Genomic DNA, 25,576 nt, shown 5'->3' on the forward strand with positions numbered 1-25,576 from the left:
AATAAAGGCGCTTATTGGCTATAGAGCGTGGGCGCTTTTTCGAGGTGGTACTGTATCTATAAAATATCTAAGATAGCGCACGCACTCTCATTAGTCGATAGGTGAATTTAGATGAGAGTGTGTAAACAGTGTTGCACTTGACACTTCGTGTCTTAATTTGACGAATAATTTTAGAAATATTTCAGAAAAGTAATACAGGACTCTTTTCATGTTTACATAATCTTTCTAAACACCCGCGGGGTTGGGAGAATTCTAGAAATTTATGCAAACCCTGAGCGGCGTCTCGGGTTTGTACAACTTTCTCTAATTCTTCCAACCTAACTCGTGCCTTGAGAGGTTATGCAGACTCAGACTCAAAACAATAACATTCATTCATTGTTTTGGCATCATCGAGGCAATAATCACAACTGGTCTTTGAATCTTTTATGTTCATGGCGTAAGATTATTCATTTGGCGACCTTGATAGCCTTCAGAACTGCTGTGTTAAACACATCTTAACGAATAATAACACACTACTGAGAAGCGGCATGTCATACTTTAAACAAAGCAAGCTGTTTTCTTACATAAGCCTCAACTATACAATCATTGGTCAAAGCTTATTGAATTGATATCCTTTAATTGTTCGGGCCTACCCAGAAGAGTTATGCTAAAAACAAATAATAACTTTTTGTTCGCGGTAGGATGTTACAATATTTTTTTCCGCGACTTTGTTTTGAGAACTGCGGTATACTACTTAAGAAAACTGGTTAATTGCGTTCAGACTAATGAAATTTATATCGCAAGCAGTTATAATCAAAAGACATTTCAAGTCAAAGCCGAAGTCTGGTATAAGTAATGTGGATTTCAGTGTTTGCAAACTGGTATGGAATTTCAATTAATCTTGCTTTCACCCGAAGGACCGGCCGAATTTGCAGCCTAGCGAGGTTCATATGATGGTCGAGCCTTAACTGTATTCTAATATTTAAAAACTTGTTTTGGAAATCCGTTATTACAACAGTTATCAATCAAGGCTATAAGGTAAGGAACGACAGAGATATCTATTCGCTAACGGCACATGAAATGGTGATCGAATGATGTGGTTGCGCTAATTTTTAGATATTAAGGCTCTCAAATTCAATCCTAAAATCACTCTTTAGATTTTCTTCTATTTTTGCATTTGGATTCTTTTTTATTTTTTTTACTAGAACTCACCTCTCTTATTGTTCGAATATTACTCACTAGCGGGTGAAAGGAAACAACAGCTGCTCCTCTACACTTTTTTCACCGTCATCCTGAGAGTTTTTTACGATAGAGTGGATTTATTCCAAAGATGTCATGAATTTTTGCGACTTTATTGAAAGTTTAAATATGATGGGGTTAGTCGTTAGCCGTAAAATGGCAACAAATTTAGCCGTTAGGCGTAAAAATTGACAAACCTGGCCCTTTAGTCGTAAAAAGAGTTTTCTGTAACAATTTTTTTTTTACACGTATAAACGAAAACAAATTGACCTGAAGCCATAAAATGGTCAAACTTTAAACCATCAGCTGTAAAAGCCATTATCTCATTTAGACCCTCTTCAATGCGGTAATAGCACAAAATTTTGCATTAAGACCCCAAAAGACACAATCACACAAAAAGAAATGACTGGAAATGATTAAAAAAATTGAATTTATTGACTTGTAAATCATAGAATTATGAAAGAAAAATCCAGAAATTGAGTCATCGCAAATTTAAACGATGGACATGAAAATGTAAAGATTAAAGTTTTCGTGACGGGAATAAATTATTTTCTCGATGCGCGTCCACTCCATAACTTAGCTATCGATAGTCTCCTAAATTTTTCATGTCATCGAGCATGCTCACGGCTTGAGAAACAATAGTTTTTCCAAACAACGGTTGCTTGAAACTAAAACCTATCTCAGCTGTAGTCGGGAGAAGGTTTTTTAGTACCAATTGGCAGTAATTTTCTTTCCTTATAATTCATGGTGATTTTTAATAGAATGATTTTAATATATATGTTAATAATAGGGTGTGTTTTTTTTTTTTATAAAAGTATAGCAAGTCTCAAGAGTCAGAGCCGAAGTGCTGGCTGTTGAAGAAAAACTTATCTCTCAGTTCCAAAAATGTTGGCTAACGTGACCACCACGATGAATGGAACGCAAGCAACGAACTGCCTCGATCCTTCAGTTGTTAAAAAAGGAAAGACTTTTGCTTTTTGTCTGCTTTTTTTAGTTTCGCTGGTTGGAAATACCTTGATCGGAGTAATTATCTACAGGACGAAATCCCTGAGAAAGCCCGTCAACTTCTTTATCGCAAACATGGCCGTGTCAGATCTGCTCATTCCGATTTTCCTATTTCCGATGAAGTTGGTAGGATTATACACCAAATCATGGAAAGGGGGAGATGGTCCTTTCGGCCAGTCTTTGTGTAAGTTGGTTCACTTCTCAGTGGATGCCTCCGCGGTAGTGTCAATTCAAAGCCTGGTACTGATTGCAGTGGATCGATTTGGAGGTGTGGTTGTTCCCCTCCGTGCCCCACTCATCAGCTCAAAGAAGTGCCGGTTCTATATTCTTACCACTTGGATCATCGCTGTAGCTGTTCAATGCCCAAATCTGTTCGCCTTAAAAGTCGTCGAGTATCAAGGAGAGCTGCAGTGTTACGTGCTGTGGAACGATGCATTTGGAGAGTCCTTTTCCTACCAAGATTACATCCTCGCGAAACACATAGTATTTTTATTCATTCCTCTAATCCTCATTGCTGTACTTTACTTTTTAATTGCATTAAGAATCAAATCTCGGAAGGTTCCGAGGGACTATTCTTTCAACGCAAGGAGACAAGGTTTGAGGAGACATCGAAATGCTCTGAGAATGTTTATTGTAATAGTGTTTGTTTTCGCAATCTGTTGGCTGCCTTTCTCTGTCATTTGGCGCCTAGATGGCGTCAGATTGTCTTGTAGTTTCCAATATTTCCAACTTATTGCCTATTTTTTAGCAATATCAAACTGTGCCATAAACCCTTGTATCTGTTTTATTTCCAATGCAAATTATCGTCAGGCCCTAACAAATCTTCTTAGCTGTTATTCAGCTTCTCCCAGGGCTTATAAAGCTGTCGTGTAATCGTGACCCGACTGTTTCCGTGTTTCTCCGAGACACTGAAGATTTATTTGCAGAACTTTTTAATTTGCAACTTACAAAAAGTTACCATGGGAAATGAAAATTTCATTTTAAGAAATTATAGCTACAACTGATTCAATAGATTTATATTAAGTACTCTCGAGAGTACATCGTTTTATGGCGTCATTTAAATTGTTGGTACCTTATCGATAATAACTCTTGACCAAGTAGGCGGCAGAATTTCTTCAATAAGTTGTAAATTGCAGTACACCATGATATCGTTACTCAGCCACGGGAGTCGCATTTAAAGAGAAACAAATAGAACTATTATCGGTATGGTAGTTCTGTGACTATTGCAAAAATACTTGAAAAGAAGACTTGCATATGTACAGTGCATAGGGTCATCTTCCCTTTAAGTTGCAAGTCTTGTTATTGATATTCCATTATTGTCTTTAGAAAGGAAATAAAGATTGAAAAGGAAAGGAAAACAGTTCTTTCTTAGCTCCTTGACCAGTAAGAGTGACACGCATCTAATTTTTCCTGAGCCACTTATTAAGGTCACGAGAATGAAGAAAATGATCACCAACTAAAGTTCTTGATTGTTAAACAAATTCTCCCAATGATAACCTCGGGAAATGGATGAAGAACAGTAAGGAGAATATGCATACTGATGTTAGGGTGTAAAGGATTACAAAGTGGGAACTTTAGTACCAGCTTACTTAAGCTATCTCTGATCCATTGTTTAGTCTTACCCACCCTACCCTTATTGTTGCATTACTTTACGGAGGAGCGGGGAGGGGTTCGGAGACTTTTGTTTGTGTCTCGATAAAATTTTCCTTATCCCCCCATAAGCCCCCCATAAGGCTCAGTAATCTTATGATTCCCCTCATTGGTAGTCAATTTTCCATAGTCTCCACTTCATACACTATTGGCGACGACATGCGATCCTCCTAGAATCTCCCTTCTTCTAGAATCCTCCTCTCCTTGCTGAAAGACATATTCGAAGATTTGCTGGGCGCCGAACGAGGCCGAACAGACGGCATACATTTTGAACATTTATACACGGTGCCAATGAAATGGTTCGTTCGAGAGGCTGGTTTTAGGAATCGACAATCTTTTTTTCCTTTACTCATCTCTCTCTTTGGCATATTTCCTCTCATGATTTTGTAAACTTTTTCTTGTCTCGGTTTATTTGTTTTGTAATTTGTTTTTGCTTTTTCTGTTTTTTAATCACTCTCTGATTGCCATAAGTAATACTATACAACAATAAAATTTATGAAAGAGAAATCAACGAAAATAGATGTCCTATGAAGAAACTTTCGATGAGAAACGCAACAGTAGATGTATGAAATGAAAAAAGATGTTTATAAGCTGTAAATCTACTCCAGAAGGCCAACCAGAATATAGATGGAAGACATTTGAAGAGATAACTAGCTGCTCAAAGACTTTTAGAATTAACATGAGATTTCGCGGATCACGAGAAGATACGATTGTTGCACATGTTTTGCGACCAACAAAAAAACGAATGATGTGTTGTATTTGAGTTCGTTAGTTCATATCGTTGATTCCCAGTTGTTGTTGAAAAAAAATAATATTTGAAAATGGTTATTCTCATTCTACTTGGCACGTTATTTTGTTTGAAATGTTTATGCATGTATTGGTTATTTCCAAGAAAAAAGAGCGACCGTAACAACAGCTCGATAACAAATTTTCCCCGATTTTTGATTAACTTAAATAGCGACATAAAACGTCTTCAAAAGCACTGTGAAAAATAGTTTTTCAGAATGTTCCAGGCTTAACAGAGAAACAATATGTCATTCTTTAAACAAAACCAGATGTTTTCTTATGTTAAGATAGGGACAAAAGACTTTTGCTGGGAGCAATAAAATGAGTAAGTTTTATTGAATTATTTGCATTTTAGGAGAATTTTATGACTTAAAACGACTGGTGGATTTGCGTTTGAGTGAAGGAAATAGAATGGAACTAAATAGTTCGCTCAAACGAGAATAAACTGCAACTGAACTTATCTCAGCTATGACAAGAGGAAGCTTTGAGTGTCAATCACAATTTACTCATGACGATTCTGCCTCGAGAAATTGTATTAAAAATGTTAATAATCAGGTTTGTTTTATGAAATGAAAGTTTAAGAACAGCCGCCAAAAGTAGAACACTACCAGCTGTAGACACTGACTTCAGTTTCAGTCAGATGAGGATGTCGGCAATCTTGACTGCTCAAATGAATGGAACACAAGCATTAAGCTTCTTCAACCGTATGCATGAAGCAACAAGAATTGGACTGACCTTCTATCATAGCCTGATTTTCGTTGTATCACTGATCAGGAATATCATCATCGGAATTATTGTCTGCAGGACGAAATCCATGCAAAACCCAAGCAACTTTTTCATCGCAAACATGGCCATGTCAGATCTGATATTACCGATTTTCCATTTTCCGTACTTTGTAACGAAGATTAACTTCGGCTGGTTGACGAGTGGTCCCCTTGGACAAGCCTTGTGTAAGCTAGTATTCTTTTTGCCAAATACTTCTTGTCTTGTGTCGATTCAGAGCCTGGTTTTAATTGCAGTGGATCGATTTGGAGCAGTATTTTTTCCCCTCCGTTCCTCACTCATCAGTTCAAAGCAGTGCTGGTTCTTCACACTCGCCACTTGGATCATTGGTGCCGCTGTTCATATCCCAGACCTGCTGAGCTTTAAACTTGTTGAGAATCAAGAAGGGCTGTCATGTGAGCACAAATGGAACGACGCATTTGGGGACTCCGACTTTCCGAAACTACGCAGTACCAATGCTTATAGTTTTCTGGCTTGCCCCTATGGTTTTGATTGCCATACTTTACATGACAGTTTTTTTCAAACTAAAATCCCAGAGGATTCCAGGCGAGAAATCAGCCAATGCAAGAGCACTACGTTTGAGGAGAGAGAGAAATGTACTGAAGATGTCCATCGCCATCGTGTTAACATTCGCAGTATGCTGGCTGCCCAACACTATTTGTTGGTTCCTTTTCTTCTATCCATCAGACGGCGATATGACGGCGTCTCGCGGCTTCCACTATTTCATAGTTATTTCAATTCTCCTGAGAATTTCAAACTGTGCTATAAACCCATGCATCTGTTTTATTTTCAGTGGAAATTATCGCCAAGGTCTAAAAAAACTCCTTAGGTGCTGTCCTGCGTGCAACAGAGCCAACCAAGTTGCTGCGTAGTATTTAGGTTCATTTGCAAGTTTAGATAAAGAACAATAGGAAGTCATCAACGACGATAGAAATATCTTAAAAAATACTCGTAGGTAAATCTAGAACATTGAAAATGGTTAACCGGAGGTTAAATAGATTTTCTATAATGTAAATCCCCCTTATTTTGAGAGACCCAAACTTTGTAAAGTACATTTATCACGTTTGAAAGTTGTTTAAAAACTTATTCACTCATATCAAATATGGGCTAGATTTAGTCTAAATAGTCTAAATATCATGCAGTATAACTTCACGACTAGCTTGTGTAGAAAGTCTTGTTTCTGGTGAATTATCAGTGGAAATCATCTGTATGGTCTCGAAAATATATATGGGTTGATGTGCTGTTCTGGTGCTTATTTTAAGAAATAAATTCTCAGGTCATTGGGCTCAAAATTGGGTACAAATTTCACTTTTTAATTCTTGGGGTCCAAGGGGTTCACACACTACATTATGAAACTAGGGCTTGGAATTGGACATTTATGAGTTCCTTGGGTGAAAAAAGTCTTGATTTCAATTAGAAAGGGGGTAAGTTTCCCTTCTTTGGCCCTGAAATACGACAAAAGCTTCCAGACGCATGTTGCGTGGTAAGGTGGTTTTTTCACTCAAGACGTTTTCATTCCGTCAAATGTGAAACCTGAACAAGAAAACGTCCTTTAATTACTTAAACGGTGTGATCACATACAAAAGCTGAATCTAATCTCAAAATGTCCGAAGAACAAACTTTATTTTTGGTATTGTTCCATGCATTTGAAACGGTTTTCACTCCTTCGATAATCTTCGTAAATTTTTGCGCTTTTGAGTTTCCCCCTGAACGATGTCTTGCAATCGCATACGTGTATGATCAATCGTTTATGCAACGTGCCCATGAACTGCGGTTTGTTCAAGAGGCAGATCAACGGCTTTTTTTTCCTTTCCTCAAAGCTCACTTTGACTTTTTTCTTTGATGTCGTTTTTGTCTTTCTTTGGTTTTTGTTTTGCCTTTTCGTTTTCGTTTTTTTTTTATTACTCTCTATATTTGGTTCAACTGTCGTTGTTAAGACTATACTACAATAAAATTTATGACAAGTTAACAAAAAGAGATTTCAAATGAAGGGAATATAGATGCAAAACTCATTAGCAAATGCGTTGAATGTGAAAAGATGTTTACAAGCTGGGAATCTACCCCAGAACGTAGATGAAAGAGGACAAACTTTGAGCTGTCCAGAGACTAAAGATACAAAATCTAAATACTGATCGCGATTAGATACTGTGTGATAACATACAATTACGTGCACGTGAGAGTGCATCAAATTTTCATCGTGTTCTCCAAAGGACATGGCTGCACGTTAAAGTTTATGGTTTATGTTTATGGCAAGATTACAACATGATGCGTTAGAATTCCAAAATGATTAAATAGATCTAGGTGATGACGAGGCACCATTCGCGTATAAAATTCTATTAAAGGTTCTTTTTTCGTGCTCTTTAGTAACCCCCTTTAGTTAACTATATTCTTTGTAGCAAATGCGAACTTTTACATGCAAATAAAAGCCGGCAACTGTTTTCATACGCCGACGTCAAGAGTGGTTCTATTTTATCTGCTTTATTTCTAGATATCCTAATTTCCTCCAATGTTCCTTCATTCCTTAAGCTTCCTAAGATTTTATTCGCATTTGTATTCAAAACTTCTAGTTATTACAAGATAACTCACTGGTTGCAGATAATGGAAGGAAAAGATGTGTTCCTCGCGTGCCATACATTGTTAATTAATTCAGGTGGATTGAGCGGCTATTTTGTCTAAAGTGCTATTTCTTGAGAGGTTGATTTAAATCACTCAAAAAATGACAGTCTGCTTAATTGCTTATGTGCCTTTGAGTTCATTGTAACCTCTTTTTACAATGAATGTCTTTGACTTTAACCATACTTCGATAATATTGTACTAGCCGTTCTTTATGATTGCTGATAGGAGGACAATTCATTTTTTCAGATTTCGTTCAACCCTCATTTTTTGAAAACCACAAGACATTTAAAAAAGTTTTTGGTGAAACAACATGTTAAAATCACTCTCTTTTATGAAATTAGGGTCAAAACATCATTAGTAAGGGAATATACAGCTAACCTACTAGCGAAGTAATATTCTATGTTATTCCTAAACATGCTCAATGAGTTAAGTTTATAACAGTACCTTCTATAAAACACCGTAAAATTTCAATAAAAAACTTCTTATTTAAATCGTCTTTGTTACACAGCGACTATTTAGAGATACAATTGAAAACTCCCAGGTATGAGGAGCGAATTTTGGACCCCTGGATGTAAGGAAAGCATTCACGATCAATATCGACATCTGCACGCAGATCCTTGGATGTAAGGTTTTTACTGGAACTAGTTGTGGACCAAATGGCCTGAGAAATTTCCACTGAAATGACATCAAGAAGTTTCCCCACCCAAACAACAAATAAATGTCCAACTTCTCGGACCGAAAGACTGAAAGTTGTGCATAATTATGGAGCAAATTTGTTGAGAACTCTTTATCAATTTATTAGAATTAGCTCTAAAACAGCACTTCAAAAGAATATTTTGAGACCATGAAGATGATTTCCAACAAACAAGACTTTATTTTCTATCTAAGATATTTTGACTTATGCCACATAATATTTAAACTCATTTTAACTAGATCTAATTAATAACTTTTTACTCAAATTTTCAACGGGCCAAATGTAGTTTACAAGATTGGATTCTGGTTTACCTGCTATCAATGTTACACACTTTAAACCTGTGAGCATTTTTGGGGGGCGTAGACTAAGCATTATTTCAAAATTTTAAACTGGGGCCACAAATGATCCATTGCCGATCCCTCTATTGTGGTTATTGACATCTTAATCTTTTTCACTTAAACTTGCAAGTGAACCTTAATACTTTGCAACTTGGTTGGCTCTGGGGCATACAAAGCAGCACCTCGAGAGATTTTTAAGACCTTGGCGATAGTTTCCACTGAAAATAAAAGAGATGCAAGGGTTTATAGCACTGTTAAAATGAGCCAGACAAGAGGCAATAAGTGCGAAATATTGAAAGCCGCAAGATGCCGTCATAGTGCTGTCTGGTTGGTAAGAGACAAGGAACCACCGGATAGTACCGGGCAGCCAGCATATTATGAACGTTACCACGATGGCAATTGACATCTTCAGCACATTTTTCTGTCTGCGCGACTGTTGTTCTCTTCCATTGGCCGATCCCTCGCCCGGAATATTCTGAGATTTTAGTTTAATAACAACGGTCATGTAAAGTATGGCAATCAAAACCAAAGGGACATACCAGAATATTACAAGCATTGAAAATACGTAGTTTCGGTGACTCAGTGACTCTACAAATACATCATTCCACTTGGGCACACATACCAGCCCTTCTTGATACTCAACAAGTTGGAAGGCCATCGCCTTTGGGATATAAGCAGCAACCGCAATGATCCAAGTGGTGAGAATAAAGAACCGGCACTGCTTTGAACTGATCAGTGGAGAACGGAGAGGAAAAACTACAGCTCCAAATCGATCCACTGCTATAAGAACCAGACTTTGAGTCGACACGGTAGCAGAGACATATACGAGGAAGTCATGTAGCTTACATAAAGCTTGTCCTAGAGGACCACCTAACAACCAGTAGCTGAAGTTAATTTCTGCTACAATGTATGGAAAACAGACAATGGGAAACAACAGATCTGACATGGCCATGTTTACAATAAAAAAGTTGATTGGTTTTCGCATGGATCTCGTCCTGTAGACTATAATTCCAATGAAAATGTTTCCCATCAGTGCCAGAACAAAAATCAGGCAGTAATAAAAGGAAATACCGATTCTTTTAGCTTCATGGTTGAAGCAGCTCGACGTTTGAGTTCCATTCATTGTTGCAGTCCTGTTTGCCGACATCATTAACACTGAAAAGTAAGTGTCCGCAGCCGGTAGTTCTCCGAGAACTAATCTTTGGCTACTATCTATACGCTTTCCTTGTTTGAACAAAGTAACCTGATTATCAGCATTTTCAGCAAAATTGGTCAATGTAGAATCGCCATGAATAAAAACAATTGACACTCAAAACTTTCCTCTCTTTCTAGGTGAGATAAGTTCAGTGGCAGTCCATCAGTCTAGTTTGCGGAAAGTATTGCGCCATATGCTCATCGCTTGAAAAGATGGAAAATGAAGGAGAAAATTGATCATTATCTGAGACACGGATCCAGAAGTTAATAGTTTTAAATCCCCCCATGACTTCTCAATCTTTTATGTCTGTACCGTTGGTGCATTTTGAAAATTGAGACGGTATTGTCTCTCTCTCCAGTCTCTCTCTTTTTGTAATTTGTTTTACTCATTGTGTCAATGACTTTAGGTATATCGCAGCCAATCATCCATCAGTCAAAGACTATACGCTCTATTGAAGACAATTTGTTCTATAGTTCAGAATCCCCTGCAAAGCAGAAGAGAACCAGTTGTTGCTCATAATTGTCTTACCTAGGAAACGGGGAAATCGAATAAAACAGTTCAGACAATGTAACCATGTTTACAATTAAAATGTTGATTTACTTTTTCAAACATCTTGTCTTGTTGACAATAGGAAGAGAAAATAATGTTGCCTTAGTATCTCTTGAAACCAGACAATAAGAAAAAGTTTTCGCGACTCTTTCATCTTTTGGATTGACTGCGCAGCTTGAAATGTGTTTCAGTCAACGCTGCAGTTAAGTTTCTATTATTCTTGTAACTGAGAGATCTGTTTCTTCTTCAGCCAGCTGTTCTCTAACTCTGGAAATTACGTTAAACTAAAATCAATATAAAAAATTGATCATGCGTATATGTTAAAATTGTTTATTCAAGCATCTCCACAGTTTTTCATTTCGTCTTTAAAATCCTTTCAGATAAAGTGATGGTCGCTAAATTATATTTACTCTTATGGTCTTCTTGGTGTTGTTAATCAGGTCTGACTTTTAGGATAATTGCTCTGTGACAATAATGCGTTTGCACTTTGTATCAAACGGCCGCTTTTCCTTTCGAAGGGAGCAAAAACGATTTGTCAAATTTTTACGCATTTTGGAAATGCAAGTACCGAACGATTCTCATTCCGTTATTCTCTCTTTTCAAACGAAAAACAATCGCGTCGTCTTCTTAGCCGTTTAGACATAAACAGATAGGCCTGGGAATTGAGCGCTGTTATCGTGCTCTAAAGTAAATCCATAACTATTCTTTGTAGCGAAAGCGAGCAATTAGACGCAAATAAAAGCAAACTTAGCCAGTTGTTTGCCATGCGCTGGCATCCAAACTAGTTCTACTTTATCTGATTTGTTTCTAGATATTATAATTTCCTCCAATATTCCTTCTTTAGATAGGCTTTCCTAAGATTTAATTCTGCACTTGTAAGTAACATTTTTAGCCATTACAAAATAACTCACTGGTTGCGAGTTTTGCAGAGAAAAGATGTTACTCAACATGTTTGAATGTATTGTTAGGTAATTCAAGTGCATTGAGGAAGATCCCAGTGGGGTTCATTGTTAGCCGTAAAATGGCCAAAGACATTAGCCGTTAAATTGACAAATTTTAACCATTAGTCGTAAAGAAGGTAACCGCAAAAAAATAAATTCTGGTGACAACAATGGAAAGATGTTCACCGCACGTGAATTGATCAAAATCTCAACCATTAGCCGTGAAAGCCGTCAACTTATTGACGCCCCTATTAAGCAGCTATTTTGTCCAAACTTGAATTTCCAGAAGTTGAATGAGATCATTCTAGAATTCGGTTGCAAAAGCGAACTTCTAGATGCAAGTGAAAGCTGGCCATTTGTTTCCATAAGCCGACGACGTCAAAGCAGTTCTATTTTATCTGCTTTGTTTCTAGATATCCTAATTTCCTCCAATGTTCCTTCGTTCCTTAAGCTTTCCTAAGATTTGATTCGCATTTGTATTCAAAACTTCTAGTTATTACAAGATAACTCACTGGTCGCAGATAATGGAAGGAAAAGATGTTTCCCTCGCGTGTTTAAATACATTGTTAATTAATTCAGGTGGATTGAGCGGCTATTTTGTCTAAAGTGCTATTTCTTTACAGGTTGATTTAAATTACTCAAAAATGACAGTCTACTTAATTACTTTTGAACCTTTGTGTTCATTGTCACCTCTTTTTACAATAAATGTATTTGACTTTCACCATATTTCGAGAGAAGAACAATTCATTTTCAGGTTTCATTCAACCCTCAATTTTTGAAAACCACAAGACACTTTTTGAAACAACATGTTTAAATTACTCTTTTTCATGAAATTAAGGTTAAAACATCATTAGCAAGGGAATATACATCTAACCTACTCGCTAAGTAATATTCTATGATGCTCAATAAACTAAGTTGCTCTAAAACCTATCTACAAATTAAATATTGCGCGATTTCAAAAACTTGAAGCATATCTCTACCAGCAGAGATCTGTCAGTATCTTGACACCTTTTTTCTCTGCCACCCATGTGAGCCTGAGAACGAGTCAGAATCTCAATAACCCGTTTGTAAAATAAGGCATTAGTCCACTGGTAGTAGATGGAAAATTTGACGCAGGGACGTTTGGGTATTTTACAATCCGTAAATTTGAACTTCCCATATGCATGGATTGGTTCCCAAAATTTGAAGACCATAAAGATGATTTCCAACAAACAAGACTTTCTTTTCTATTCAAGATATTTTGACCTATCCTATATAATCTTAAGACTCATTTGAACTAGATCTATATTTAATTAGTTGTTACTCAAGTTTTCAACGAGCTAAATGTATTGTACAGGATTGGAGTCTGGTTTACCAGCTATGAATGTTGCAGACTATAAACCTGTCAGCATTTTTTTAGGGCACAGACTAAGCATTACTTTATAATGTTGAACTGCAGCCACAACTGATCCATTACCGATAATTCGATTTTAGTTTTTGACTTATTAATCTTTCTCACTTATTAAACTTGCAAGTGAACCTTAATACTTTGCAACTTGGTTGGCTCTGGGGCATACAAAGCAGCACCTCGAGAGATTTTTAAGACCTTGGCGATAGTTTCCACTAAAAATAAAAGAGATACAAGGGTTTATAGCACTGTTAAAATGAGCCAGACGAGAGGCAATAAGTGCGAAATATTGGAAGCCGCAAGATGCCGTCATAGTGCTGTCTGGTGGATATAGGACAAAGAACCACCAGATTGTGGTGGGCAGCCAGCATACTATGAACGTTACCACGATGGCAATTGACATCTTCAGCACATTTTTCTGTCTGCGCGACTGTTGTTCTCTTCCGTTGGCCGATCCCTCGCCCGGAATATTCTGAGATTTTAGTTTAATAACAACAGTCATGTAAAGTATGGCAATCAAAACCATAGGGACATACCCGAATATTATAAGCATTGAAACCATGTAGTTTCGGTAACTCAGTGACTCTCCAAATACTTCATTCCATTTGTGCACACATACCAGCCCTTCCTGATATTCAACAAGTTCGTAGGTCATCGCGTCTGGGATATTAGCAGCAACCCCAATGATCCAAGTGGTGAGAATAAAGAACCGGCAATGCTTTGAACTGATCAGTGGAGAACGGAGAGGAAAAACTACAGCTCCAAATCGATCCACTGCTATAAGAACCAGACTCTGAATCGACACGAAAAGAGAGACATCTGCGAGGAAGACATATAGCTTACACAAAGCTTGTCCTACAGGACCACCTAACAACCAGTAGTTGAAGTAAACATTTGTTACAGTGGATGGAAAACAGAAAATCGGAAACAACAGATCCGACATGGCCATGTTTACAATAAAAAAGTTGATTGGTTTTCGCATGGATCTCGTCCTGTAGACTATAATTCCAATGATAATATTTCCGATCAGTGCCACAACAAAAATCAGGCAGTAATAAAAGGAAATTCCGATTCTTTTAGCTTCATGGTTGAAGCAGCTCGACGTTTGAGTTCCATTCATTGTTGCAGTCCGGTTTGCCGACATCATTGACACTGAGAAGTCAGTGTCCGCAGCCAGTAGATCTGCGAGAACTAATCTTTGGCTACTATCTATACGCTTTCCTTGTTTGAACAAAGTAACCTGATTATCAGCATTTTCAGCAAAATTGGTCAATGTAGAATCGTCATGAATAAAAACAATTGACACTCAAAACTTTCCTCTCGTTCTAGGTGAGATAAGTTCAGTGGCAGTCCATCAGTCTAGTTTGCGGAAAGTATTGCGCCATATGCTCATCGCTTGAAAGGATGGAAAATGCAGGCGAAAATTAATCATTAGCTGATCCAGGGGACACAGATCCAGAAGGTAATTATTTTTAAGGCCCCCCTTGACTTCTTAACCTTTTATGTCTCTACTGTTGGTGCATTTTAAAATTGAGACGGTCTTGTCTCTCTCTCTAGGCTCTCTCTTTTTTTAATTGGTTTTACTCATTGTGTCGATGCATTCGGTTTTCTTGATGTGTTTAAGACTTAGTGTTTTTTGTAGCTAATTATCCATCAGTCAAAAACTACAGGCTATATTGAGGACAGTTTGTTCTATATATGAAAGTCCTTTGCGAAGCAAGAGAAAACCAGTTGTTGTTCTTTATTGTCTAACCTAGGTAAAGGAAAATCGAATAAAACAGATCAGACATGACCATGTTTACAATGGAAATGATGATTAGCTTTCACAAATTTTTTCGAAATATTTTGACATGCCAGCAAGAGAAAATTATGTTACCATAACATCTCCTGAAACCAGACAATAAGAAAAAGTTTTCGCGATTCTTTCATCTTTAGGATTAACTGCGCAGCTTGAAATGAGCTGCGTTTCAGTCAACGCAGCAGTTAAGTTTTCTATTATTCTTGTAACTGAGATATCTGTTTCTTCTTCAGCCAGCTGTTCTCTAACTCTGGAAATTATGTTAACTTAAAATTAATATAAAAAATTGATCATACCTATAGGTTAAAATTATTTATGCAAGCATCTCCAAAAATTTTTATTTCGTTCTTTAAAATCCTTTCAGATAAAGTAATGGTAACTAAATTGTATTTACTCCGGTGGTCTTCTTGGTGTTGCCAATTATGCCTGACTTGTTGGATAATTGCTCTGAGACAATAATGTGTTTGTAGATTGCATTTAGCGGCCGCTTTTCCTTTAGAAGGAAGCAAAAACGATTTGTCAAATCTTTTACGCATTTCAGAAATGCAAGAACCGAACGATTCTCATTCCCTTAGTCTTTCTTTTCAAACGGAAAATAATTGCGTCGTCTTTTTAGCCTTCTAGATATAAACAGATAGGCCTGGGAATTTAGCGCTGTTATCGTGCTCTAAAGTAAAGCCATAACCACTCTCTGTAGCGAAAGCGAGTAATTAGACGCCAATGAAAGCAAACTTAGCCAGCTGTTTTCCATACGCTTGCATCCAAACTAGTTCTACTTTATCTGATTTATTTCTAGATATTTTAATTTCCTCCAATATTCCCTCTTTAGTTAGGCTTTCCTGAGATTTAATTCTGCACTTGTAAGTAACATTTTTTAGCCAATGCAAAATAACTCACTAGTTGCGGATTTTGCAAAGAAAAGATATTACCCCACATGTTTGAATGTATTGTTAGGTAATTCAGGTGCATTGAGGAAGGTCCCAGTGGGGTTAGAGGTTGATTTAAATAAATCACTCAAAAATGACAGTCTACTTAATTGCTTTTGTGCCTTTGTGTTCATTGTAACCTCTTTTTACAATAAATGTATTTGACTTTCACCATATTTCGAGAGAAGAACAATTCATTTTCAGGTTTCATTCAACCCTCAATTTTTGAAAACCACAAGACATTTGAAACTTTTTGTTGAAACAACATGTTTAAATCAATCTTTTTCATGAAATTAAGGTCAAAACATCATTAGCAAGGGAATATACATCTAACCTACTCCCTAAGTAATATTCTATGATGCTCAATGAGCTAAGTTGCTCTAAAACCTATCTACAAATTAAATATTGCGCGATTTCAAAAACTTGAAGCTTATCTCTACCAGCAGAGATCTGTCGAATATCTTGACACTTTTTTTCTCTGCCACCCATGTTAGCCTGAGAACGAGTCAGAATCTCAATAACCCTTTTGTAAAATAAGGCATTAGTCCACTGGTTGTAGATGGAAAATTTGACGCAGTGACGTTTGCGTATTTTACAATCCGTAAATATGATGTTTGAACTTCCCATATGCATGGATTGGTTCCCAAAATTTGAAGCATTTTATTTAAGTGCAAGACATTTCCAAGCGACCCTGATTGCAGCAACAAAGTTATAGCTCGGTGAAAAAGTTTTAAGTACGGAGTTTTTCGAAAACTTAAGAAGAAGTGCCAAGCGTTTCATGTGCATCGAACAATATTGAAAACAAGTTTTTTCTTCGGCAGTTTTAAGATTAAATTTGTACTTTTAGCTTAATTCTGTTTGTGACCACATCGTGCAAGTAATTGACGGACGTTTTCTTGTTTAGGCTTTACATTCCAGTTGATGGACTGGACCGTCGTCATTAATGACACATATTTAGTTACACTCCACCTCGAAATCCTTTTACATTACTATACATGTATATCGTTTTTAAAAATGAACTTTTTTAAGTGAATCTTGATGTTCTGGTTACGAAATACAATCAAACTTTTTCTTTTTGTAGCAGGTAAAAACAACCTTAAGGCAATACATCAGTGTCCCATGCAATGCAACATGCGTCTGGAAGCTTTTGCCGTATTCAGAGCTAAAAATGCGACTGATCATGAAACTTGCGCCCTCTCGTTTCTGACTGAAATAACATCAAGACGTTTCCTCACTCAAAGAAGGCATAAACGTCTAACTCCAACCCCCCCCCCCCTTATTTTGGTGTCAACCTTGAACTTAGGATCATTATCAATGGCTGATAACAGACCCTTACATAAAACTGCCGTAAAATTTCAATGAAAACATTATTTAAATCGTAATTGTTACATAGCAACCATTTAGAGATACAATTAAAAACCCCTAGATATTAGGTACGAATTTGAGACCCCAGGATGTAAGGAAACCATTCACGATCAATATCGACATCTGCACGCAGACGCTTGGATGCGTAAGGTTTTCACTTCAACTAATTGTGGACCAAATGGGCTGAGAAGTTTCCGACTGAAATGACATCAAGAAGTTTCCTTACCCAAAGAATACATTAATGTCCAACCTCTCGGACTGAAAGGCTGAAAGTTGTGCATAATTGTGGAGCAAATTTGTCAAGAAATTTTTATCAATTTATTAGAATTAGCTATATAACAGCACCTCGAAGAATATTTTTGAGACCATAAAGATGATTTCCAACAAACAAGACTTTCTTTTCTATTCAAGATATTTTGACTTATCCTATATAATCTTTAGACTCATTTGAACTAAATCTATTTAATTAATTGTTACTCAAGTTTTCAACGTACTAAATGTATTGTACAAGATTGGAGTCTGGTTAACCAGCTATGAATGTTGCAGACTATAAACCCGTGAGCATTTTTTTAGGGCACAGACTAAGCATTACTTTATAATGTTGAACTGCGGCCACAACTGATCCATTGCCGATAATTCTATTTTAGTTGTTGACTTATTAATCCTTCTCACTTATTAAACTTAAATTTGGTTGGCTCTGGTGCATACAAGGCAGCACCTCGAGAGATTTTTAAGACCTTGGCGATAGTTTCCACTGAAAATAAAAGAGATGCAAGGGTTTATAGCACTGTTAGAATGAGCCACACAAAAGGCAATAACTCTGAAATATTGGAAGCCGCAAGATGCCGTCATAGTGCTGTCTGGTGGATAGAGGATAAGGAACCACCAGATTGTAGCGGGCAGCCAGCATACTATGAACGTTACCACGATGGCAATTGACATCTTCAGCACATTTTTCTGCCTGCGCGACTGTTGCTCTCTTCCGTTGGCCGATCCTTCGCCCGGAATGTTCTGAGATTTTAGTTTAATAACAACAGTCATGTAAAGTATGGCAATTAAAACCATAGCAACATACCAGAATACTACAAGCATTGAAACTATGTAGTTTCGGTAACTCAGTGACTCTCCAAATACTTCATTCCACTTGTGCACACATACCATCCCTTCTTTATGCTCAACAAGTTCGTAGGTCATCGCGTTTGGGATATTTGCAGCAACCGCAATGATCCAAGTGGTGAGAATAAAGAAACGGCACCGCTTTGAACTGATCAGTGGAGAACGGAGAGGAAAAACTACAGCTCCAAATCGATCCACTGCTATAAGAACCAGACTCTGAGTTGACACCAAAGCAGAGACAAATACGAGGAAGTCATGCAGCTTACACAAAGCTTGTCCTACAGGACCTCTTAACGACCAGTTGCCGAAGTTAATCTCTATTACAAGGTATGGAAAACAGACAATCGGAAACAACAGATCTGACATGGCCATGTTTACAATAAAAAAGTTGATTGGTTTTCGCATGGATCTCGTCCTGTAGACTATAATTCCAATGATAATATTTCCGATCAGTGCCACAACAAAACTCAGGTAGTAATAAAAGGAAATTCCGATTCTTTTAGCGTCATGGTTGAAGCAGCTCGACGTTTGAGTTCCATTCATTGTTGCAGTCCGGTTTGCCGACATCATTGACACCGAAAAGTCGGTGTCCGCAGCCAATAGATCTGCGAGAACTAATCTTTGGCTCCTATCTATACACTTTCCTTGTTTGAACAAAGTAACCTGTTTATCAATATTTTCAGCAAAATTGGTCAATGTGGAATCGCCATGAATAAAAACAGTTGACACTCTAAACTTTTCTCTCATTCTAGCTGAGATTAGTTCAGTGGCAGTCCATCAGTCTAGTTTGCGGAAAGCATTGCGCCATATGCTCATCGCATAAGAGACACGGATCCAGAAGTTAATAATCTTTAAGCACCCCGTGACTTCTTAATCTTTTATGTCTCTACCGTTGGTGCATTTTGGAAATTGAGACGGTCTTGTCTCTATCTCCATGCTCTCTCTTTTTGTAATTGGTTTTACTCATTGTGTCAGTACATTCGGTTTTCTTGATATGCTTAAGACTTTATGTATATTGCAGCCAATCATCCATCAGTCAAAGACTACACGCTATGCTGAGGACAGTTTGTTCTATATTTGGAAATCCCCTGCGAAGCAGAAGAGAGCCAGTTGTTGTTCTTTATTGTCTTACCTAAGAAACTGGAAAATCGAATAAAACAGATCAGACGTGACCATGTTTACAATTAACATGTTGATTAGCAATCTCAAGTTTTTTGTCTTGTTGATAAATATTTCGAGAAATACCAGCAAGAGAAAATTATGTTTCCGTGATATCTCTTGAAACCAGACAATTTCTTTCATCTTTAGGATTAACTGCGCAGCTTGAAATAAGCTGTGTTTCAGTCAGGGCTACAGTTAAGTTTCTATTATTCTTGTAATTTAGAGATCTGTTTTCTCTTCAGCCAGCTGTTCTCTAACTCTGGAAATTACAATAACTTAAAATCAATATAAAAATTCATCATACCTATATGTTAAAATTGTTTATTCAAACATCTTTATAATTTTTCGTTTCGTTTTTTAAAATCCTTTCAGATAAAGTGATGGTCACTAAATTATATTTGCTCTTACGGTCTTCTTGGTGTTGTTAATCAGGTCTGACTTGTAGGATAATTGTTCCGTGACAATAATGCGTTTGCAGTTTGTATCAAACGGCCGCTTTTCCTTTCGAAGGAAGCAAAAACGATTTGTCAAATCTTTTACGTATTTTGGAAATGCAAGAACCGAACGATTCTCATTCCTTTATTCTTTCTTTTCATACGAAAAATAATCGCGTCGTCTTCTTAGCCTTTCAGACATAAACAGATAGGCTTGGGAATTTAACGCTGTTATCGTGCTCTAAAGTAAAGCCATAACCAATCTGTGTAGCGAAAGCGAGTAATTAGACGCAAACAAATGTAAACTAAGTCAGCTGTTTTCCATACGCTGGCATCCAAACTAATTGTATTTTATCTGATTTATTTCTAGATATTATAATTTCCGCCAATGTTCCTTCTTTAGTTAGGCTTTGCTAAGATTTAATTCTGCACTTGTAAGTAACATTTTTAGCCATTACAAAATAACTCACTGGTTGCGGATTTCGCTGAGAAAAGATGTCACCCAACATGTATTGTTAGGTAATTCAGGTGCATTGAGGAGGGTCCCAGTGGGGTTAACCTTTAGCTGTAAAACGGCCAAAAAATAACCGTTAAAATTGACAAATTTCACCCGTTAGTCGTAAAAAAAGGTAACCGCAAAAAAAGAAATTCTGGCGAAAACAATGGACAGATGTTCACCGTACATTAACTGTCAATTGGCCAAAATTTTAACCGTTAGCCGTGAAAGCCGTCAACTTATTGACTCCCTCATTAAGCAGCTATTTTGTCCAAACTTGAATTTCCAGAAGTTGACTTAGATCATTCTAGAATTGGATAGCAAAGCCGAACTTTTAGATGCAAGTGAAAGCCGGCCAGTTGTTTCCATACGCCAACGTCAAAGCGGTTCTATTTTATCTGCTTTGTTTCTAGATATCCTCATTTTCTCCAATATTCCTTCGTTCCTTAAGCTTTCCTAAGATTTGATTGGCATTTGTATTCAAAACTTCTAGTTAATACAAGATAACTCACTGGTTGCAGATAATGGAAGGAAAAGATGTGTCCCTCGCGTGTTTAAATACATTGTTAATTAATTCAGGTGGATTGAGCGGCTATTTTGTCTAAAGTGCAATTTCTTTAGAGGTTGATTTAAATCACTCAAAATGACAGTTCGCTTAATTGCTTTTGTACCTTTGTGTCCATTGTAACCTCTTTTTACAATAAATATATTTGAATTTTACCCTATTTCGAGAATATTGTACAAGCTGTTCTTTATGATTGCTGACAGGAGGACATTTCATTTTCAGATTTCATTCAACCCTCATTTTTTGAAAACCACAAGACATTTAAAAAGTTTTTGGTGAAACGACATGTTAAAATCGCTCTTTTTTATAAAATTAAGGTCAAAACATCATTAGTAAGGGAATATACAGCTAACCTACTCGCGACGTAATATTCTATGTTATTCCTAAACATGCTTAATGAGCTAAGTTGCTCTAAAACCTATTTACAAATGAAATATTGCGCGATCTCAAAAATTGGAGGAATATCTTTACAAGTAGGGATCTGTCGAATATCTTGACACCTTTTTTCTCTGTCACCCATGTTAGCCTGAGAACGAGTCAGAATCTTACAAAACCTTTTCGTAAAACAAGGCATTAGTCCACTGTTTGTAGATGAAAATTTGACGCATGGACGTTTGGTTATTTTACAGTCCGTAAGTATGATGTTTGAATTTCCCATGAAAAATTAAAATAGGATTAGTTTCCAAAATTTGAACTGAAGCATTTTGTTTGAGTACAAGACATTTCCAAGTGGTAGACTTCGGAAGAAGTGCAAACCGTTTCATGTGCATAGAACAATGTTAAGAACAAGTTTATTCTTCGGCAGTTTTGGGATTAAAGTCGTACTTTCAGCTTCATCCTGATTGTGACCACATCGTGCAAGTAATTGACGGACGTTTTCTTGTTTAGGCTTCACATTTCAGTTGATGGACTGGACCGTCGTAATTAAATGGCACATATTTAGTTACACTCCACCTCGAAATCCTTTTACATTACTATACATGTATCTCGTTTTTAAAAATGAACTTTTTAAGTGAATCTTGATGTTCTGGTTACGAAACAGAATCAAACTTTTTCTTTTTGTAGCGGGTAAAAACAACCTTAAGGCAATACATTAGTGTCCCATGCCATGCAACATGTGTCTGGAAGCCTTTGCCGTATTCAGAGGTTAAAATGCGACTGAAATTTGCACCCTCTCGTTTCTGACTGAAATAAATCAAGAAGATTCCTCACCCAAAGAAGGCATAAATGTCTCATTCCAAGCCCCAGTTTGTTTTAGTGTCAACCTACTCGACCAAAGGATCAAACATGGGATCATTATCAATGGCTGATAACAGACCCTTATGTAAAGCTACCGTAAAATGAAAACCTCCTTATTTAAATCGTCTTTGTTACATAGCGACTATTTAGAGATACAATTGAAAACTCCTAGATATGAGGTACGAAGTGGAACTCCTGGATGTAAGGAAAGCATTCACGATCAATATCAACATCTGCACGCAGACCCTTGGATGTAAGGTTTTTACTCGAATTAAACCAAATGGCCTGGGAAATTTCCCACTGAAATGACATCAAGACGTTTTCCCACTCAAACAACAAATAAATGTCCAACTTTTCGGGCTGAAAGGCTGAAAGTCGTGCATAATTGTGGACCAGATTTGTTGATATATCTTGATCAATTTATTAGAACTAGCTCTAAAACAGCACCTCAACAATGATTATTTTTGAGACCATAAAGATGATTTCCAACAAACAAGACTTTCTTTTCTATTCAAGATATTTTGACTTATCCTACATAATCTTTAGACTCATTTGAACTAGATCTATTTAATTAGTTTTTACTCAAGTTTTAAACGTGCCAAATGTATTGTACAAGATTGAAGTCTGGTTAACCAGCTATGAATGTTGCAGATTATGAACCTGTGAGCATTTTTTTTTAGGGCACAGACTAAGCATTACTTTATAATGTTGAACTGCGGCCACAACTGATCCATTGCCGATGATTCTATTTTAGCTGTTGACTTATTAATCCTTCTCACTTATTAAACTTGCAAATGAACCTTAATACTTTGCAACTTGGTTGGCTCTGGTGCATACAAGGCAGCAGCTCGAGAGATTTTTAAGACCTTGGCGATAGTTTCCACTGAAAATAAAAGAGATGCAAGGGTTTATAGCACTGTTAGAATGAGCTACACAAAAGGCAATAACTCTGAAATATTGGAAGCCGCAAGATGCCGTCATGATGCTATCTGGTGGATAGAGGACAAAGAACCACCAGATTGTGGCGGGCAGCCAGCATACTATGAACGTTACCACGATGGCAATTGACATCTTCAGCACATTTTTCTGCCTGCGTGACTGTTGTTCTCTTCCGTTGGCCGATCCCTCGCCCGGAATGTTCTGAGATTTTAGTTTGATAACAATAGTCATGTAAAGTATGGCAATTAAAACCATAGGAACATACCAGAATATTACAAGCATTGAAACTACGTAGTTTCGGTAACTCAGTGACTCTCCAAATACTTCATTCCACTTGTGCACACATACCAGCCCTTCCTGATACTCAACAAGCTCGAAGGTCATCGCGTGTGGGATATTAGCAGCCACCGCAATGATCCAAGTGGCGAGAATAAAGATCCGGCAATGCTTTGAACTGATCAGTGGAGAACGGAGAGGAAAAACTACAGCTCCAAATCGATCCACTGCTATAAGAACCAGACTCTGAATCGACACCAAAGCAGAGACATCTACGAGGAAGTCATGTAGCTTACACAAAGCTTGTCCTAGAGGACCACCTAACAACCAGTAGCTGAAGTTAATTTCTGCTACAATGTATGGAAAACAGACAATCGGAAACAACAGATCTGACATGGCCATGTTTACAATAAAAAAGTTGATTGGTTTTCGCATGGATCTCGTCCTGTAGACTATAATTTCAATGAAAATATTTCCGATCAGAGCCAGAACAAAAATCAAGCAGTAATAAAAGGAAATTCCGATTCTTTTAGCTTCATGGTTGAAGCAGCTCGACGTTTGAGTTCCATTCATTGTTGCAGTCCGGTTTGCCGACATCGTTGACACTGAGAAGTCAGTGTCCGCAGTCGGTAGATCTCCGAGAACTAATCTTTGGCTACTATCGATACACTTTCATTGTTTGAACAAAGTAACCTGATCATCAACATTTGCAGCAAAATTGGTCAATGTAGAATCGCCATGAATCAAAAAATTGACACTCAAAACTTCCCTTCTGTTCTAGCTGAGATAAGTTCAGTAGCAGTCCATCAGTCTAGTTTGCGGAAAGTATTGCGCCATATGCTCATCGCTTGAAAAGATGGAAAATGTAGGAGAAAATTGATCATTATCTGATCCAAGAGACACGGATCCAGAAGTTATTAGTTTTAAATCCCCCCATGACTTCTCAATCTTTTATGTCTGTACCGTTGGTTCATTTTGAAAATTGAGACAGTATTGTCTCTCTCTCCAGGCTCTCTCTTTTTGTAATTGGTTTTACTCATTGTGTCAATGCATTCGGTTTTCTTGATGTGTTTAAGCCTTTAGGTATATTGTAGCCAATCATCCATCAGTCAAAGACTACACGCTCTATTGAAGACAATTTGTTCTATAGTTGAGAATCCCCTGCGAAGCAGAAGAGAACCAGTTGTTGCTCATAATTGTCTTACCTAGGAAACGGGGAAATCGAATAAAACAGTTCAGACAATGTAACCATGTTCACAATTAAAATGTTGATTAGCTTTTTCAAATTTTTTGTCTTGTTGACAATAGGAAGAGAAAATTATGTTACCATAATATCTCTTGAAACCAGACAATAAGAAAAAGTTTTCGCGACTCTTTCATCTTTTGGATTGACTGCGCAGCAAATGTGTTTCAGTCAACGCTGCAGTTAAGTTTCTATTATTCTTGTAACTGAGAGATCTGTTTCTTCTTCAGCCAGCTGTTCTCTAACTCTGGAAATTACGTTTAACTAAAATCAATATAAAAAATTGATCATACCTATATGTTAAAACTGTTTATTCAAGCATCTCCACAGTTTTTCATTTCGTCTTTAAAATCCTTTCAGATAAAGTGATGGTCGCTAAATTATATTTACTCTTATGGTCTTCTTGGTGTTGTTAATCAGGTCTGACTTGTAGGATAATTGCTCTGTGACAATAATGCGTTTGCACTTTGTATCAAACGGCCGCTTTTCCTTTCGAAGGAAGCAAAAACGATTTGTCAAATTTTTACGCATTTTGGAAATGCAAGTACCGAACGATTCTCATTTCGTTATTCTCTCTTTTCAAACGAAAAATAATCGCGTCGTCTTCTTAGCCGTTTAGACATAAACAGATAGGCCTGGGAATTTAGCGCTGTTATCGTGCTCTAAAGTAAAACCATAACTATTCTTTTTAGCGAAAGCGAGTGATTAGACGCAATTAAAAGCAAACTTAGCCAGATGTTTTCCATGCGCTCGCATCCAAACTAGTTCTACTTTATCTTATTTGTTTCTAGATATTATAATTTCCTCCAATATTCCTTCTTTAGATAGGCTTTCCTAAGATTTAATTCTGCACTTG

The 25,576-nt window shown here is 37.1% G+C and overlaps 5 protein-coding genes and 1 pseudogene across 5 annotated transcripts; 2 read left to right on the forward strand and 4 right to left on the reverse strand.

Annotated features, from left to right (window-relative positions):
• The first annotated feature begins 2,044 nt into the window (after positions 1-2,044).
• LOC131768728 (QRFP-like peptide receptor) lies at positions 2,045-3,096 on the forward strand. Its single transcript, XM_059084456.2, has one exon. The coding sequence runs from the start codon at positions 2,104-2,106 to the stop codon at positions 3,094-3,096; it is 993 nt and encodes a 330-aa protein (XP_058940439.2). The 5' UTR covers positions 2,045-2,103.
• A 2,333-nt stretch (positions 3,097-5,429) lies between these two features.
• Positions 5,430-6,314, forward strand: LOC131768727 (substance-K receptor-like; annotated as a pseudogene).
• Positions 6,315-9,226: 2,912 nt separating this feature from the next.
• On the reverse strand, positions 9,227-10,240 carry LOC131768726 (neuropeptide Y receptor type 1-like). The gene has a single exon (XM_059084455.2). The coding sequence runs from the start codon at positions 10,238-10,240 to the stop codon at positions 9,227-9,229; it is 1,014 nt and encodes a 337-aa protein (XP_058940438.2).
• Positions 10,241-13,295: 3,055 nt separating this feature from the next.
• LOC131768724 (RYamide receptor-like) lies at positions 13,296-14,309 on the reverse strand. The gene has a single exon (XM_059084454.2). The coding sequence runs from the start codon at positions 14,307-14,309 to the stop codon at positions 13,296-13,298; it is 1,014 nt and encodes a 337-aa protein (XP_058940437.2).
• A 3,623-nt stretch (positions 14,310-17,932) lies between these two features.
• LOC136283641 (neuropeptide FF receptor 2-like) lies at positions 17,933-18,934 on the reverse strand. The gene has a single exon (XM_066172823.1). The coding sequence runs from the start codon at positions 18,932-18,934 to the stop codon at positions 17,933-17,935; it is 1,002 nt and encodes a 333-aa protein (XP_066028920.1).
• Positions 18,935-23,063: 4,129 nt separating this feature from the next.
• On the reverse strand, positions 23,064-24,074 carry LOC131768725 (neuropeptide Y receptor type 1-like). Its single transcript, XM_066172824.1, has one exon. The coding sequence runs from the start codon at positions 24,072-24,074 to the stop codon at positions 23,064-23,066; it is 1,011 nt and encodes a 336-aa protein (XP_066028921.1).
• Between the last annotated feature and the right edge of the window lie 1,502 nt (positions 24,075-25,576).

The sequence above is a fragment of the Pocillopora verrucosa genome, chromosome 10 (assembly GCF_036669915.1).
Source record: "Pocillopora verrucosa isolate sample1 chromosome 10, ASM3666991v2, whole genome shotgun sequence".
Taxonomy (NCBI): domain Eukaryota; kingdom Metazoa; phylum Cnidaria; class Anthozoa; order Scleractinia; family Pocilloporidae; genus Pocillopora; species Pocillopora verrucosa.

Excerpts from the sequence above, each read along its gene's own strand:
- LOC131768726 (XM_059084455.2), bottom strand. The coding sequence starts at position 10,240 with ATGATGTCGGCAAACAGGACTGCAACAATGAATGGAACTCAAACGTCG.
- LOC131768725 (XM_066172824.1), bottom strand. The coding sequence starts at position 24,074 with ATGTCGGCAAACCGGACTGCAACAATGAATGGAACTCAAACGTCGAGC.
- LOC131768728 (XM_059084456.2), top strand. The coding sequence starts at position 2,104 with ATGTTGGCTAACGTGACCACCACGATGAATGGAACGCAAGCAACGAAC.
- LOC136283641 (XM_066172823.1), bottom strand. The coding sequence starts at position 18,934 with ATGTCGGCAAACCGGACTGCAACAATGAATGGAACTCAAACGTCGAGC.
- LOC131768724 (XM_059084454.2), bottom strand. The coding sequence starts at position 14,309 with ATGATGTCGGCAAACCGGACTGCAACAATGAATGGAACTCAAACGTCG.